The 16,571-nt window shown below is 45.9% G+C and overlaps 1 protein-coding gene across 1 annotated transcript; it reads right to left on the bottom strand.

The window, feature by feature from the left end:
- Positions 1-805: 805 nt before the first annotated feature.
- SMIM23 (small integral membrane protein 23) lies at positions 806-7,818 on the bottom strand. The gene is made up of 4 exons (XM_075995985.1): positions 7,623-7,818; positions 1,642-1,693; positions 1,367-1,434; positions 806-1,118 (listed from the first exon to the last, which is right to left on the bottom strand). Exons 1-4 carry the CDS (start codon positions 7,710-7,712, stop codon positions 900-902), a joined length of 429 nt encoding a protein of 142 aa, XP_075852100.1. The 5' UTR covers positions 7,713-7,818; the 3' UTR covers positions 806-899.
- Between the last annotated feature and the right edge of the window lie 8,753 nt (positions 7,819-16,571).

The raw sequence follows: 16,571 nt of genomic DNA, 5'->3' as shown, positions 1-16,571 counted from the left end.
ATCTGATAGCTATTGCCAAATTGCCCCTGCCCAGGGACTGCAGTAACTGACGCTTCTACCAGCGGAGGCAGAGGGTTGAGTGACACATAATATCCACACACTCAGCCAGAACTAAGCATCCTACCGCAGCATTCCAGGGAGGAAGGAAAAGGAATGTGAGAGAGGAAGAAATGTTTACCAGGCGCCTACTGTGTGCCAGGCATACTATAGACACACTCTAGATACGCTCTGTGATCGTGTGAGGCAAAGTGTGTTTTTGAATTTTACAAGTGAGGAAAGCGAGTCTCAGAGAAGTTAAGGAAATTTACACGATGTCTCACGTGAGCAGAAGAGTCCGGACCCCATGGCTGGCTCTGAAGCCTGTGCTGCGTCCCGTGGACCCTCTCGTGGTGTGAGGGGCATCTCAGCAGGCCCGGACCCTCTCGTGGTGCGAGGGGCATCTCAGCAGGGTGGGACCCTCTCGTGGTGCGAGGGACATCTCAGCAGGCCCGGACCCTCTCGTGGTGCGAGGGTATCTCAGCAGGCCCGGACCCTCTCGTGGTGCGAGGGGCATCTCAGCAGGGTGGGACCCTCTCGTGGTGCGAGGGACATCTCAGCAGGCCCGGACCCTCTCGTGGTGCGAGGGGCATCTCAGCAGGCCCGGACCCTCTCGTGGTGCGAGGGGCATCTCAGCAGGCCCGGACCCTCTCGTGGTGCGAGGGTATCTCAGCAGGCCCGGACCCTCTCGTGGTGCGAGGGGCATCTCAGCAGGGCCCGGGGGCCTCCCAGGCTGTTTCTATCGGAGCCCATGCATGTGAACAGCAGATTTCATTTCCCAACTACTTTATTTTCTTGCCTGCCTCCAAGTTCGAGCGTCAGAGCTCAGCCCTGCTTCAAGGAGCCCCCGGCAGCCCCTGTGCTCACATGTGGCTTTTGTGGGCACAGCAGGACTCCTCCGGGTGCGGGTGCAGCTCTCCCAGAAACGTGTCCAGCCACAGTTCCAGGTCTCGCACTAGCCGCTCCAGCTCTTGCACCTCTTCCTCCAGCTTCTCCAAGAAAACATACAAATTCTCCTTCAACCAGATCCTGATGACCTTTATTGGCTCTTCTGTGGGTTCACTGGTCTGATACTCAAGCCCCTGAAAGGCAGACACCAAAGTCGCATCTTGAGCCTTTTCACATAGGACCCCTTACCACTGGTTTCAAAAAGTTTCCCGGGCCTTTGCACATGCTAGTCATTCTGCTTATAGTACCCATCCCCACCTTAGCCACCTGGCCAGCTCCTATTTATCCTTCATGAACCAGCTCGCCATGACACCTCCTCTGGGAAGCCCTCTCAGATTGCCTCGCCTCAGTGGTTCCCTCAGTACCTTGCTGAATATGTTACCTGGGAAGCCACAGGATTCTGGTAACAGTTACATTCTCTGATCCTTTCTGACACCTCCCAACTTCTTCCTGGAATGGGCACAAACAACATCTCTTAAGGGCAAGTGAGCGGTAACTGAAATAAACCTGGTTGGCCAAGCAAGTAGGGTGAAGGGAGGGTGGGTGGGCAGAAGAAGGCAGGTTATGGAGTCCCCTTAGCACGCAACCATCTCTGGACTACTCCACCAGACCCCGTGTGGAGCCAGTTCCTCCTTTCTCAGATTCCAGAACACTCACCTGATATCCCTGTGCTCAGGTACAGCACCAAGACCAGCAATGCCAACAGCGTCTGGGGAGAGGAGGAGGAAGGGAACATGAGGGTGAATCTCCCAGGCTCTCTTGCTTCCTGCTCAGAGGGCCAGGCGTGGGTGCTGTACGACAGTTTTTAGAGCCTTTTTTCTAGTTATCTAAGTCACACGTACATGCTTGCTGCAAAACCCCCAAACACGGCGGAAATAGAGAACTTGGCAACTTACTGACAGTTCATTTATGTTTTCCCTCCTTTCTCACTTCTGAGAAGGAAGGTCCACCTTTTCTCTCATTCTTGGCCTCATTTAAAACTCTTTCATTTTAATTGAAAAGGAATCAACTTTATTGTGGTATAATTTACATGCCATAAAATGCACACATTTATCAGTGAGTTTTGACACGTGTCCATACCTGTGGACTGTCACCCCAGTAAAGACACAAAACAGTTCCATCATTTTAGAAATTTCCCTCATGCTCTTTTGCAGTCAATTCCCTCCTTACCCCCATCCCGCCAGAATCACGAATCAATCTGCTTTCCCTCCCAATGGAATACTTTTGCCTGTTCCATAACTTCGTGTAAATGGAATCACATGGTATGTATGCTTTTGCGTTTAGTTTCTTTTGCCCAAGATAACGTTTCTGAGAGGTTTTCGTGTGTTTGATTTTATTGCTGAGTATTTACACTGTGCTAATATTGTATTGATGAGTATTTACAGTGTATGAAAATAGCACAATTAATCTCTTCACTTGTTGATAGACTTTTAGGTTGTTTCCAGGCTTGGGTTTTATGAATAAAAGTACATGAGTGTTCACATCTTTGAGTGGACATATGTTCTTGTTTGTCTTGTGCTAATATCAAGAAATGCAAATGCTGGGTCATGTGGTCGGTGTATTTTTAATTTTATAAGAAACCACCAAACTGTTTCCTAATGTTTGTAACATTTTATGTTCCTGCCAACAAGTCATGAGAGTTCTAGTTGCTCCTCATGCTGTCAACACTTGGTATTGTCAATCTTAACTTTAGGCATTCTATTGCTAGTGATATCTTGGTCTAGTTTTTATATGAGTTTCCTTAATGATTAATGATGTTGATTATTGTGTGCTTATTGACCATTCATAATTCATATGTTATTTTTGTGGTGTGTCCATTTGAGTCTTTTGCCCATTTTTATTGGACTATTTGTCTTCTTCCTGTTAAGTTATATATTAGTTTTATTTTCTGTATTCTGGATGTAAGTCCTTTGCCAGATTGCACTGTGAATATTTTCTCCAAGTCTGTGGCTTGTCTTTTCATTTTCTTACCAGTGTCTTTTGAAATTTAAAAGTTTCAGTTTTGATGAAGTCCAATTCAATGAAGTTTTTTTTGTGTGTGTGGTTGTGCTTTTTGTATGCAATCTAGAAAAATTTGCCTGCTTCAAGGTTGTGAAGATCTTTTTCCTGTTTTCTTCTAGACATTTTATTGTTTGTGCTTTCACATTTAAGAGTATTATCCATTTTAAATTGATTTTTGTATATAATGAAGTAGAGATTGAGATTTTTTATATGGGTGTCCAGTTGTTCCAGAATTATTTGTTTAAAAAGATTAACTTTCCTCATTGAATTACATTGATGTCTTTGTCAAAAATATATCTGCCATGTATTATGTCGGTCTACTGCTGGATTCCACCCTGGCATTGATCTATATATCTATCTTTGCATCAATACTAAATCTGTATTAATATATACACAGCAGAATATCACATACCTAACAGACTATTACAAATGGGGTGTCTTGAACAACAGAAATTTATTTTCTCACAGTTTTGGGGGCTGGAAGTCCACCATCAAGGTGCTGGCAGGGTTGGTTTTAGGCCAGGCCTCCTTGGCTTGTGGATGGCACATTCTCAGTGTGTCCTCCTCACGTGGCCTTTTCTCTGCGCTTGCACTTCTTTGGTGTCTCTTCCTCTCCGTATAAGGACATCGGTCCTATGGGATTAGGGCCTTACTCTTATGACCTCATTTAACCTTAATTACCTCCTTATAGGCCTTATCTCCAAAATAGTCACTTTGGGGGTTAGAGCTTCAACATATGAATATTGGGGCACTCAGTTCTGTCCATGATAACTACACTGTCACCATCCTATCTCATTGATTTATGTATCTACCTTATATAATACCACATCATCTAGGTTTCTGTGGCTTTATTATAAGATTTGAAATCAGATTGTGTAAAATTTGCAACTTTGTTCTTTTTTCAGGTTTGTTTTGGCTATTCTACATCCCTTGCATTTTCATACACATTTTAGAGTCATCTTTTTCTGTTTCTATAAGAAGACTTACTGGGACTTTGATTGGTATTATGTTGAACCTATAGTTCAATTGGGTAAGAAATGATGTCTTAAAAATATTGTATCTTATAATCCATGAACATGGTATATCTCTTCATTATCTTTTTCTTTCACTTCTATTAATAATGTTTTATAGTTTTCAAATGTAGAGATGTTGCACATCTGTGCAAAGCATTCTATGTTTTTTGATGCTATTATAAATGATATTTTAAAATATTGATATCCCAATCATTTATTGCTATCTATAGGAATACAATTGAGTTTATATCTGGAGACATTAATTCTAATGTTTTTTTGGTAGAGTTTAGGATTTTGTATATAGAAAATTGGGTTGTCTATGAAGAAAGTTTATCTTATCCTTTCTGGTCTTCATCTTTAAAATATCATTAGTCTTTTTTTTGTTGCCTGTGTATTGACCTGAACCACCAATACCATCATCCTGTTTCATATCTTAGAGAGAAAGAGTGCAGTGTTAATTGTAGATTTTTCATTGTTGTCCTTATCATGTGGAAGAAGTTTCCTTCTATTCCTACTTTTGTGAGAACTTTAACATGAATGAGTGCTGAACTAATAAAATACTTTTTCTGTACCCACTGAGCGATTATATGAGTATCCCTTTTTTGTGGTAAATTGCATTAATTGACTTTTAAATATTGAGCCAGCTGTGAGTTCCTTTAGTAAACCCTAATCACTCATGGTGCATTAGCCTTTTTATAAGTTGCAGGATTTGATTTGCTAACATTTTGGTGAGTTTTTTTTGCATATGCATTCATGAGCAATTGGTTTAAATTTTTTCCTATATACTTGTCCAGTTTTGGTATCAAGGTTATGTTGCCTTCCTAAAATGAGTTGGTAAGAATTCCCTCCTCCTCTCTTTTATAAAAAATGTTTGTAAGATTGCTATTATTTTTGTCTCAAGTGACTGATAGAACTTATTGGTGAAAACTTTTGGGGTCAATAGTTATTAAGACTTTCTATTTCTTCTTTAGTCAATATTATAAGTTGTATTGTCCAAGAATTGTGTCCATTTCACATATATTGGCATCAATTTGTTCCTACTGGTACCTTAATGTTCTCTTTCTTAATGCCTGTGGGAGTTGTGATATCTCTCTTTCACTTTTTAAAAAAATTTATAAAGAAAAGAGATTGAGGGAGGAAAGCAAGATGCCTATTCTATTTTTTTATTTTTTAAGAAATCATGCTTATATTTGCCTTTAAAAAATTTTTTATGTCAATAGTTTTACCTCTTTCATTTTCAATATTGGTAATTTGTATTTTCTCTCTCTGTTTTTTTTAAAAAATCAGTCCATATAGAAGTTTGCCAATTTTATTACCTTTTTCAAAAATGGCTTATTAGTTTTATTATTTGTCTGCTTTATATTTTATTAATGTCTAATTTTATCTTTATTATTTCTTTCCTTCTACCATTGTGCTTAATTCTTCTTTTTCTGCTTTCTAATTTGGAAACTTTGGCCATTGCTTTTAAAATTTTCTTGTTTTTCAAATATATGTGTGTGTGTGTGTATGTGTGTGTGTGTGTGTACATATTGACTGACATGAAATTTTCCCCAAAATCACTAGATTTGGGCTGAGTCAGATTTAGTTTCTCTTAAAGAGATAATACATTTCTTAAATTATAAAAATGACAATAACAGTTAAAAAAAATACATTTCTTATACACCTAAGTTTGTGAAGCAAGATTTAGATCTGCTACCACAACAAAGAAGATAAAAGATTTATCTCATTTGCTTCTCCCCCTGATAGTTTTCTTTAGGTAAACTAACAACTATATTATTATTATTACTAAGTTTAAAAAATTAAAGTAAGTCAAATAGCAACAACCTGGTTGAGTTTCACAGACACAGCGGTAGGGGAAGAAGCCAGGTACGGGGGCGCACACAGCGTGACTCCATCTACGTGACATTCAAGCACATCCGAGCCTCATCTCTGATGCTAGAAGTCAGAATCACAGTTCTGGGCGTGGGTGCCAGCAGCGGGCGTGCCCGAAGGAGCCTTCTGTGGTGCTAGAAATGTTCTATAGTGGCGGTGGCCTGGACGCGTGACCCCAGTGTGAAAGTCATCGCACTTTACACTTCAGATTAGGGTCCTTTTGCTTAACAATATTCCTTAGGAGTCTTTTCATGGAAGACACACAGAGCTGTCTCTTCCTTTCAAACGGTTGATGAGTGTTCTGTGGTCTGGATGCTCTTCTGCTTATTTAAGCAGCGCTCCGTCAACGGGCTCTGCAGGTCGCTTTCCTCCCCAGCACCTGCTGCTGTTTCTATGCCGTGCTGCGTGGAGACAAAGGGGGGAGCACAGGCCAGGTCGTCCTTTCCTTGTGCTCGCTTGGGGTCTGAGCCAAATCATTTATTCCGAGCCTCAGTTTGTTCTTCTGCAAAATGGATTTTGAAATACGCCGAAAGGTTTTACAAAAAGAAAACATGGGGCTCTGCGGTAGCATCCATTTGAGAAATGCTGCAGTAACAAAGCTAAGTGGATTTCGCTGCCGTAGGACAGGGCAGTCTTCGTCACATGACCGAGCAGTGTAAATCTCCGAGAGGGACGAGGGTATGCAGCGGTCCCCAAACCACAGAACTCTGCGATTTTCCTGAAAGAAGCGTTCCTGGGGTTTGGTATTTGTGGAGCGCGTAGGAAAAGCTGCAGCACGGGGGCTGGGGTGGGGGGCTGGGGTGGGGGGTTGGGGGGTTGGGGAGATAGGGGGTGCCTATCAAGGCCCCCGACACCTGCTAAGAGGTCCAGCATGTCACAGGAGGCGCTGGCTGCGTGTCTCGCAAACGAACAAGTGGACAAGTGTTTTGGAAACACAGACGGTAAAGGTCGGTCAGTCATTGCTCTGCTTAAAACTCTTCAAGAGCTTCTTCTTATCCTGGGAATAAGATCCGCCCTTTGCACGGTGTGCAAGGCCCAGCTGAGCCTCCCAGCCTCCGTGCCCACCCCTTCCTCTGTCCCCCACCCGGGGCGTGGAGCGCAGGGTGAGCCGCGCTCAGGGCTCTCCTGTCAGATGGACCTGGTGTCCCAGGGTTCTGAAATCAGATGGATGTGGTTTCAAATCCTGGCATGTTCCAGCTGTATGGCCTTTTTTCTCTCTGAGCCTCAGTATACCCATCTGTGAATGAGGTTGATGGCATTTGCTTCTCAGGAAAGTTCCAAGTTATGAACAAGAGGGGACGTGGAAGCAGCAGGTTGTGCACAGCAAATGTGGATGTTTTCCATTTTGAGAAAATTCCACTGGGTTGAGGAATTTCAACCCTGAGAACAAATCCTCCAGGAGCTGTCTGCTTCAAGAGTATTATCTTATTTACTTCAGTTTATTCATTCATTCAGCACCTGTTATGCACCAAGCACCATGCTAGGCACGAGGGATTTAGCAGGAAACTAAACGGAAAACCCAGCCCTCCTGGAGCATACCTCCTGCCAGCAGTGCTGAGCAGGAAGTAAGATAGTGTCAGGAATGACTTCCGGGGGAAGCACCTAAGCCCCTAAACTGCGTTCCACGAGGTCGGGCTCCAGGGACAGCTGGGTCCAAGGCCTATTCTGGACTTTGAGGACCTTACAGTCTGTCCGGAGTGGCAAAGGGAGCCCGAATGAGAGGAAAGTGGCATGCATCTGGCCTGGCCTTACCTGCTTCTTGTCCTCACAGCGGCTGCCCCTTCTCTGTTTAAACAGCTCAGCTGCCACCGCCCCGCTGCTGCTCACCTGCTGGATTGCCATGGCCTTGGGTCAGACTGCCTGGGGGGTCGAGGTTCCCGCCAGACAGGCAGGGAGCACCTTCCCCTCCCCCGCCTCTGGTCACCGGGCATCCCTTGAGCATGGAGTTCTGATGTCACAGAAGGTGAGGGTGAGGGACAGCAAGGACCCTACCTTCCCACAGCCCTGAGTTTTAGCCCCTTCCCTCACATTTTTTTTTTCCCATATAACTGTAGACAACAAAGACCAGGAAGAAACGCATTAAAAGATTATATTTCAGGATGATGATTTTTCCGATTTCTTCTATATTTGCACATTTTAAATAAAATGTTAATTCTAAAATATAAAAACAATAAAAGCTATTTTTAATTGAAAAATTTATGGAGATAATTGTAGGCTCACGAGTAGTTGTAAGAAACAATAGAGAGAGCGCCCGTGGACCCCGGATTTCGTTTTACTTGTATCATTTCTCTGTGTGTGTGCGTGCGTGCGTGCATGGGTATATGTAATTCTAAAGGATTTTGCCACACGTGTAGGTCTGTGTTCCAATCACTGCAGTCAAGATACTGAAGAATTCCACAACTGCAAGGAGCTTTGGGTGGCCCTTTGGCACCTGCTGCCTCCCCCAGCCTCACCCCTGCCGTCCCTAACTCCCAGAAACCACTGATCTGTTCTCTTTCTAAAATTTTGCCAATTCAAAATGTCATATAAATAGGCCGGGCGCTGTGGCTCACGCCTGTAATCCTAGCTCTCTGGGAGGCCGAGGCGGGCGGATTGCTCAAGGTCAGGAGTTCAAAACCAGCCTGAGCAAGAGTGAGACCCCGTCTCTACTATAAATAGAAAGAAATTAATTGGCCAACTGATATATATATAAAAAATTAGCCGGGCATGGTGGCGCATGCCTGTAGTCCCAGCTACTTGGGAGGCTGAGGCAGGAGGATCGCTTGAGCCCAGGAGTTTGAGGTTGCTGTGAGCTAGGCTGACGCCACGGCACTCACTCTAGCCTGGACAACAAAGTGAGACTCTGTCTCAAAAAAACAAACAAACAAAAAAAAACAAAATGTCATATAAATAGAATCAAACAGTATGTAACCTTTGAGGACTTTTCAAAACATGGTATAATTCCCTGGGGATTCTTCCAGTCTGATACGTGTGTCAGTATTCTGCCCCTTTTTGCTGCTGAGTAGTATTTCATGATATGCAAACAATGCAGTCTGTTTAACCACTCACCCACTGAAACCCTGTTCAAAAACTGGCTGTCTCCAGTTTTTGGCTCTTATGAATCAAACTACTATGAACATTCTTTTACAGGTGTTTGTGTAAACATAAGTTTCATTTTTCTGGGATAAAGCCTACGAGTGCAATTGCTGAGTCATGTATTTAGTAATTGCATGATGGTTTTATAAGAAGTTGCCAAACTGTTTTCCAGAATGGCTGTGCCATTGTATGTTCCCACCAGCAATGTATGACTGATTTAGTTTCTCCTCATCCCCGCCAGTATTTGGTGTTTTCATTATTTTTTATTTTAGCCATTTTGATAGATGTCTAGCGAAATCTCACCGTGGTTTAATGTGTCTTTCCCTGGTAGCCAATGCCCATAAACAGCCACTCCTGTGCTATGTGTCATCTGCACGTCCTCTTCAATGAAATGTCTGGAACTGGATTGGTTTTTCTACAGCTCAGTTTTGAGAATGCTTTGCTTATTTTAGATACTAGTCCTTTTTTGGATATATGGTTTGCAAATATTTTCTCTCAGTCTGTAGCTTATGTTTTTATCCTCTTTACATGGACTTTTGGAGAGAAAAAGCTTTAAATTTTGATGAGGTGGCCGGGCGTGGTGGCTCACACCTGTAATCCTAGCATTCTGGGAGTCCGAGGCTGGCGGATTGCTTGAGGTCAGGAGTTCGAAACCAGCCTGAGCAAGAGCGAGACCCCGTCTCTACTATAAAATAGCAAGAAATTAATTGGCCAACTAATATATATAGAAAAAAAAATTAGCTGGGCATGGTGGCGCATGCCTGTAGTCCCAGCTACTCAGGAGGCTGAGGCAGCAGGATTGCTTGAGCTTGAGCCCAGGAGTTTGAGGTTGCTGTGAGCTAGGCTGACGCCAGGGCACTCACTCTAGCTTGGGCAACAAAGCGAGACTCTGTCTCAAAAAACAAATTTTTTTTTTTGATGTGGTCCAATTTATCATTTTTTCTTTTATGAATTGTACTTTTTGTGTCAAGTCTAACAATGTTTCATCTAGCCCTAGGTTCTGAAGATTTTTCTCCTATTTTTATTTTTTTTTTTATTTTATGTCTTGTATTCCAGTGTCCATGATCCATTTGGAATTAATTTTTGTATGAGGTGTGAGGTTTAAATCAAGGTCCATTTTTTTGCCTATGTATATCCAATTGTACCAGCACCATTTGTTGAAAGGCTACGCTTCCTGCTTTGAATTGCTTTTGCACCTTTGTCAAAAACCAACTGAGCGTGTTGTGTGGGTCTAGTTCTGGGTTCTGTATTCTATTTCTTTTTTCTTTTTTGTTTTTTTGAGACAGAGTCTCGTGTTGCCTGGGCGTGGCTTCAGCCTAGCTCACAGCAACCTCAAATTCCTGGGCTCAAGCAATCTTTCTGCCTCAGCCTCCAGAGTAGCTGAGACTACAGGCATGCACCACCATGCCCAGCTAATTTTTTCTATATATTTTTAGTTGGCCAATTATCTTTCTATTTTTAGTAGAGACAGGGTCTCGCTCTTGCTCAGGCTGGTCTCGAACTCCTGACCTTGAGCAATCTGCCCACCTCGGCCTCCCAGAATGCTAGGATTATAGGCATGAGCCACCGTGCCTGGCCTCTATTCTATTTCACTGGTCTATGTTTCTATCCCTGCACCAATACCACACTGTCTTGATTATGGTAGCCATATAGTAAGCCTTAATATTGAGTAGAGTGATTTTCCCATTTTGTTTTTCTTTATCAAGATTGTTTCAGTTCTTCCAGGGCCTGTGGATTTCCATATAAACTTTGGAATAAGCTTGTCTATATCTATAAATACCTTTGCTGACTGGGATTGTGACAGGAATTGCACTAAACCTATACATCACTTCGGTAAGAATTGACATCTTTACTATGTTGTGTCTTTTAGTCCATAAACATGGTATGCCTTTCCATTTATTTAAGTCTTGATTTATTTTATCAGCATTTTGTAATTTTCAGCATATAGATCTTGTCCATGTGTTTAGAGTATGTATCTAAATATTTCATTTCCTTTGGCCTGTCTTCATACTTCAAAAGCTCCTGTGTATCAAACAAATTTCACGTGTTAAGAAATCACTAATTTTCCACATATTGTGAATCGACTTTCCCAAAGTTACACATACATAACTTCTGATTAGCACCCAGATAACTTATTTATTGAAATCTGCTGTATATTAGGCATTTCACTAGATTCTTTTACTATATTTTCTCTATACTGTAATTCTGTAGGTAGTTGGGGATTGAATCTGTTTTATTAACCATTGGGTTTCTTTTTTTTTAATTTCAAAATATTAAGGGGGTACAAATGTTTTAGGTTAAATGGATCATTTTTGTAATGCTTGAACCTGGACTATAGGTGTGCCTATCACCCAAATAGTGTTCATAGCACCCATTAGATTGGTCTGTTCCCCTCTCCTTAACAATTGTATTTCTAATGCCCATTATGCATCCTGTTACATAGTAAATGTTCTATAAAAATATTTGTTGAAAGGATGAATAATGAAAAATCTCAAACCGTGGGCTCTGAGAAGCCAGGAACTGTGTCTGGTGAACACATTTTTGTATTCACAGAACTTGGCTCAATAAACACTTATTGAATGAGTAAAGCAGGCGGTAGGATTTTCATTTTACCAATGAAGAAGCTGAGGCCCAGGGATGTTAAGGAAGGTATCAGCAATAGTGGCTGTCATGTCCTGAGTACCTATCATGTGCCAGACGCATGCTAAGTGCTTTCCATGAATTGTCTCATTTCCACGTATTACCTCAATAACTGCCCAGCAAGGCTGGCGCTGTTAGTCTCTGGGTTGGGGACATTACTGTCCTTATTCCGTGTCACGTATCCTATCTGAGTACAGGTCTATTTATCTCTGAAGTCTTTTAGCTTACCACAGGAGTTAATGTAATTTCCACCAAAAGCAAAGGAAGATACCGCTCCTTCCATGGGAAGACTCAAGGCCAGAGAAAGAAAGGGACCTGCCTGAGACAGGTGCAGGAAAGGGCCTCACCTCGAGTCTCTTGCCTCCCACTTGGGGGCCCTTCCAAAGGCCATTTGCATCACTTTGATGACCTTGCTTGTGCCCATGCAGCTGCCAGCCTGCGGGGCTTTACCTGGTGGACACATTTCAAATGTCAAATGCGGATAGGCAAGGACTGCACATGAAGCTAATGAACACACCACAAGTAATGAGTTAAAGTCACCTAAGGAGAAGACGACCAGGAACATTTTCTGGGAAACCCAATGAATTCTTCCAGGAACCCCCCAAGAGCACAGCTTCCAGGATTGGCCCCAGGGCGGGGGTGGGGGTAGGAAGAGCAACCCCCTGGGCCACAGAAGCTGCCCAGCGCATGTGGGGGGCGAGGGCTGGGGGAGCCGCAGGGGGGAGCCACAGCGTTGGCTGCTCCCCACTTCCCAGTAAGGGAAGAGGGACGGGATGGGAAAGGAGAGACGGGCCAGTGGAACAGGGAATTAGGGAGCAGACAATGTGGGAACCAGTGGGGGAGGAAGGGAAAATACGTGAATGAATAGAGTTGCAGGCAAACAAATAGTCAGTCTTGAAAAATTATCCCCTGCCAGGGAAGAAATCTGCCCCTTACCTAACAAGTGGAGACCGAGCAGTGCTCTGAGCTTGAGCCCTGTCTCCCAAACACACTTGGGTTCAAATCCTGATGACTCCGTAACATTCACTTGGGAAAGTGACATCATGTGTCTGAGTCTCAGTTATCTGAAAAATGAGGCCAATAATAACAAATAACTTGTGGGGTGACTGGGGGGCTAAACGGGACAAACTGACTGGATAGTGCCAGCTTCAAACTGGAACTTCGGTTGGTGTCCCTTCTTCCCTCTCCTCCCCACCCCACACTGGTCCTCCACCCTCTGCTCTCCTCCCTCCTTCCCTGGCTTCCTCTCTCTCCATTCCTGTCCTCCCTCCTTTTCTTCTCCCTTCTCCAAGTATTTATCGACTCCTGCGCCAATTCCATCTAATTCTTCCTGTAATGCAACAATGCGAAGACTTTATATGAAAAGTCTATGCAGAAGCCGATAGATACGGTGTCATCGGCAAGCCTGGGTGGGAGTGGGTGGCACCAATAGGGTGTAGGAGGAAGAGACGGTGACTTCATAAGGGAGGAGGCATTTTTGGCTCACCAGAGGGGAGGACAAAGGGTTTCTGGGGAGACTGAGTGTTATGGGCAAAGACCTCACAACCTGGGCCTTAGACCAGTGCTAGCCAGTCTGTGGGAGAAGCACTTACGTTTATAGCAAGGATTGCAGGCTCAGATGTCCAGAGGTACTGAACAGTTAATGAAATGGGAGAAGCAATCTGAGTGTAAAACGAAAGGGCATGGTGGGGACTGTGGCGAGATACACCGTGGGTGCTCAGAAATGCCAGCCAGCTGTTGCCCAGGGAAAGTGGGGTTCAGTGTTGCAAGATATGACATTTTTTCGAGAGGAGCTAGAAATTCAGTCTTTTATGTGAAATCTCCTGACTTATAAATGTTGGCAACAAATTCAACTTTAGAAAAAGCTATACTGTGTGGGCCAAATGCAGGCCCTCAGCGTGTGGATTCTGATTTGTCGTGTGTCTGCTGTGCCCAAACACTGCTGTCCTTGTCCCTAATCCTCACGACCACCCTGCCACGTGGAGTGTGTTGCCTACTACGGAGAGCAATAGAATCCCCTTGACTCACTAAAATCACAAAGGGCGAATCTTGGAGGGACGTGAGGGGCTCCCGGATCTGGCGGGAGGGCTGCAGACCCGGGCTGAGCGGGGCCACGGGCGGGCGAGGGGGCGTCACAGGCGCAGCCCGAGCTGAGAGCCGCGTGCCGGGGTGAGTGCGCACTCCAGGGGCTGGAATCCAAGGCCATGAAAGAATTCCTAATTCTCCCGATGTCTGTGGGAGTTACCTATGGCTTCTGCAACAAATTACTAGAAATGGAATGGGTTAAACAACAGAAATTAGTTTCCTTGTAGTTCTAGGAACCACAAGTTCGAGGTCAGTGTCACCAGGCTGAACCATCAAGGCACCAGTGTGGCTGCACTCGCTCCGAAGGCTCTAGGGGAGGCTCCGCTCCCTGCCTCCTCCAGCCTCTGGGGGCTGCCAGCGTTCCTTGGCTTGTGACGGCACCACTCCAATCCCTGCCTCTGTGGTCACGTCTTCTCTTCTATGTGTGTGAAACTTTCCTGTCTCCCTCTTAAAGGGATATGTGGGATTGCACTGGGGCCCTCCGGATAATCCAGGATCATCTTGTCATCTCAAAATCCTTCATTTGATGACACCTGCAAGCTCCTATTTTGCAATATAAGGTAATAGTCTCAGGTTCAAGGGATTAGGGTGTGGGTATCTTTGGGCAGATGTTTCCAGCCTATCGCCAAGTCTTTGGGACTCTCCCTGAAGATTCAAAGGTCTGGGCAGGGACACCTGCCGGGCTGGGCCCTGTCGCAGGCCTGCCCCGGCCGCCAGGCCGTGGGGAGGAGGATGGGGGCTCGCGCTGCTCCTGCAGTGGGAGGCAGGGCTGTGCCGCTCCCCAAGGCGCTGATGGGGGTGATTGCCTCCAGGGAAGGAGGGGTCTGGGGGGCTGAGCATTGCCTGCTGTTCCCTCACCCCATTTGCACTGAGGGAGAGACCCGGCTCTGAGAGGCTGGAGGATGTCTAAACTTCTGCCCCAGAGGGGCGGGGATCATCTCCCTCTTGTGCTGTGCGGCATTCCAGAATTTAGCCATGCCTGGCACTTAGTAGGTGCTCAGTACCTGCGAACAGCTTGCTGCCTCCAAATTCTGTGTTCTCCCTCTTCCCGTCACTGCAGCAAGCTGTGCCTGGGAGGCCAGACCAGCTGAGGGGCAAATGTATACATTTACACACAGCCTTGGCACGTGCCTGCCTGCTAGGGACACAGGCCACACCCAGTACGCCCATCTGCATGCCCCATTAAGCAGAGGGCGAGAGAACTGTGAACAGTGGACCAAAAAGGAAAAAAAGCGGGATTAATTTATGAGGCGTTCTGCTGCCTGGATGGCTCATTGCATACCCGTTCTGGCAACGTTGCTCTGCAATGTGCTTCTAGACTTACTGTACTTCGACATCCAGGGGCTCTTTTGTAACATGCCAAATATTCTGCCGTTATTGTTCTAGGCACCTCCTGTTGGTCATTGGGCTAATTTATTTCAGTCGGAATTTCAGGACCAGACACAACTCTTATTACTCACTGCTTCAGAGAGAGAATAAAAGAGCAATTGATATTTGGAAAAATGAAAAATATGTCCAGAATACTTTGGGCTCTGAGGCCAAGAAGAAAAAAGAAAGGAGGGAAAGCTGGAGGGAAAACTAAGGCGGGCTCACCCCGTCATGCACTCTGTCGTGGCCTGTCTCGGAGACATGGAGTCTAGAATGTCTGCAGACAAATGAATCAACGACAGGGCTGAGAATTCCTCAGACACCTGGGCCCTTCCGCACATGACTTCAGCCGCCACCTGCAGGAGTGGAAAAGCCTGCAGTGCGAAGCGCTGCCCTCAATTAGCGAGTGTGTTAAACTGGGTCTCGGGTTGGAGGGCGAGGGAGAAATCCCAGCGGGGCTGTTGAATTCCTAAGGCCGCTTGTTCCCGAATCCAAGACTCTTCATGGAAAATTAACTTAGGAGTAGAATTCTGAGACGTGACAGCCCAGACACTTGCGTTCGGGAGCAAAGTGACGCTAGGGAGAGGGCGGGGCTCTGCCGGTGGCAGAGACGATTCCAGGGCAGCCCTGGACCCCGTAAATGGTCTTTGTGAGGCTTGAAGGGCGAACGTCTCCTTTGCCCTGCAAGGCCCTTTGCCCCGTGCGTGTCAGTGAAGTCTGTGACTTTCTGTTCCTGGAAGTCCTGGTTGAACTCTGGGTTTTTGGCAGACAGAGCAGCTTCTGCAGATGCAGGGACGTGGGGGATGGGCTTAGCCCTGCACCGGCCAACGAAAGCTGCCGTGCACGAAAGCGAGGGGTGTCGACACGCATCTCGGGCTTGTTGAGTCAGGGTCTGGGTCCTGGGCTGTGGAGCCAGGCACCCTCAGGACAAATGTCGCCCCCATTCCCCGTGGGACCTTGGGCTGCACACGACCCGGGAGGTCTCCGTTTTCTCATCTGTAAGGTAGGGATAAAAATAATACCTGTCTTTTGGGGCTGTTGTGTGGAAAAAAAGACAACGCAGGTGAAAATCCTGGCCCCTAGGGATGGTGACACCTGCTCCCACGGCACATGTAGCCAGGCGTTGACTGAAGCACTTGCCTCCGTTCTCTCAAGAGTCCTCTCGGCAGCTCCACGAGGCAGAACCAAACACGACTCCGGCTTTGCAGTGGGAAACTGAGGCTGAGGGAGACGAAGGCCTCGCCCCAGACTGCGGAGCGCGAGTTCTAAGCGTCTCCTGCCGCACGAGAAGCCGAGGGTCGCAGAGGGAAGCCGGGTCGCGGGCGTGTGGCCGAGCAGGAGGCAGAGGCTTGCAAAGTCCAACGGGAGGACCGAGGACCGCGCGTCTTCACCCGAGCCGAGTCAGAGTTGTTTCCGGGACACGCCGAGCTGACAAGACCCTCCACAGGGGAGTCGCCCTGAGAGGGGCAAGGCGCCCTCTGGGGGAGAGACACGCGACAGGACGTGGGGAAATGCTCAGGGGTGCGAGGACAG

The sequence above is a fragment of the Microcebus murinus genome, chromosome 21 (genome assembly GCF_040939455.1).
Source record: "Microcebus murinus isolate Inina chromosome 21, M.murinus_Inina_mat1.0, whole genome shotgun sequence".
NCBI lineage: Eukaryota > Metazoa > Chordata > Mammalia > Primates > Cheirogaleidae > Microcebus > Microcebus murinus.
This window is presented reverse-complemented; position numbering and strand designations above follow the sequence as displayed.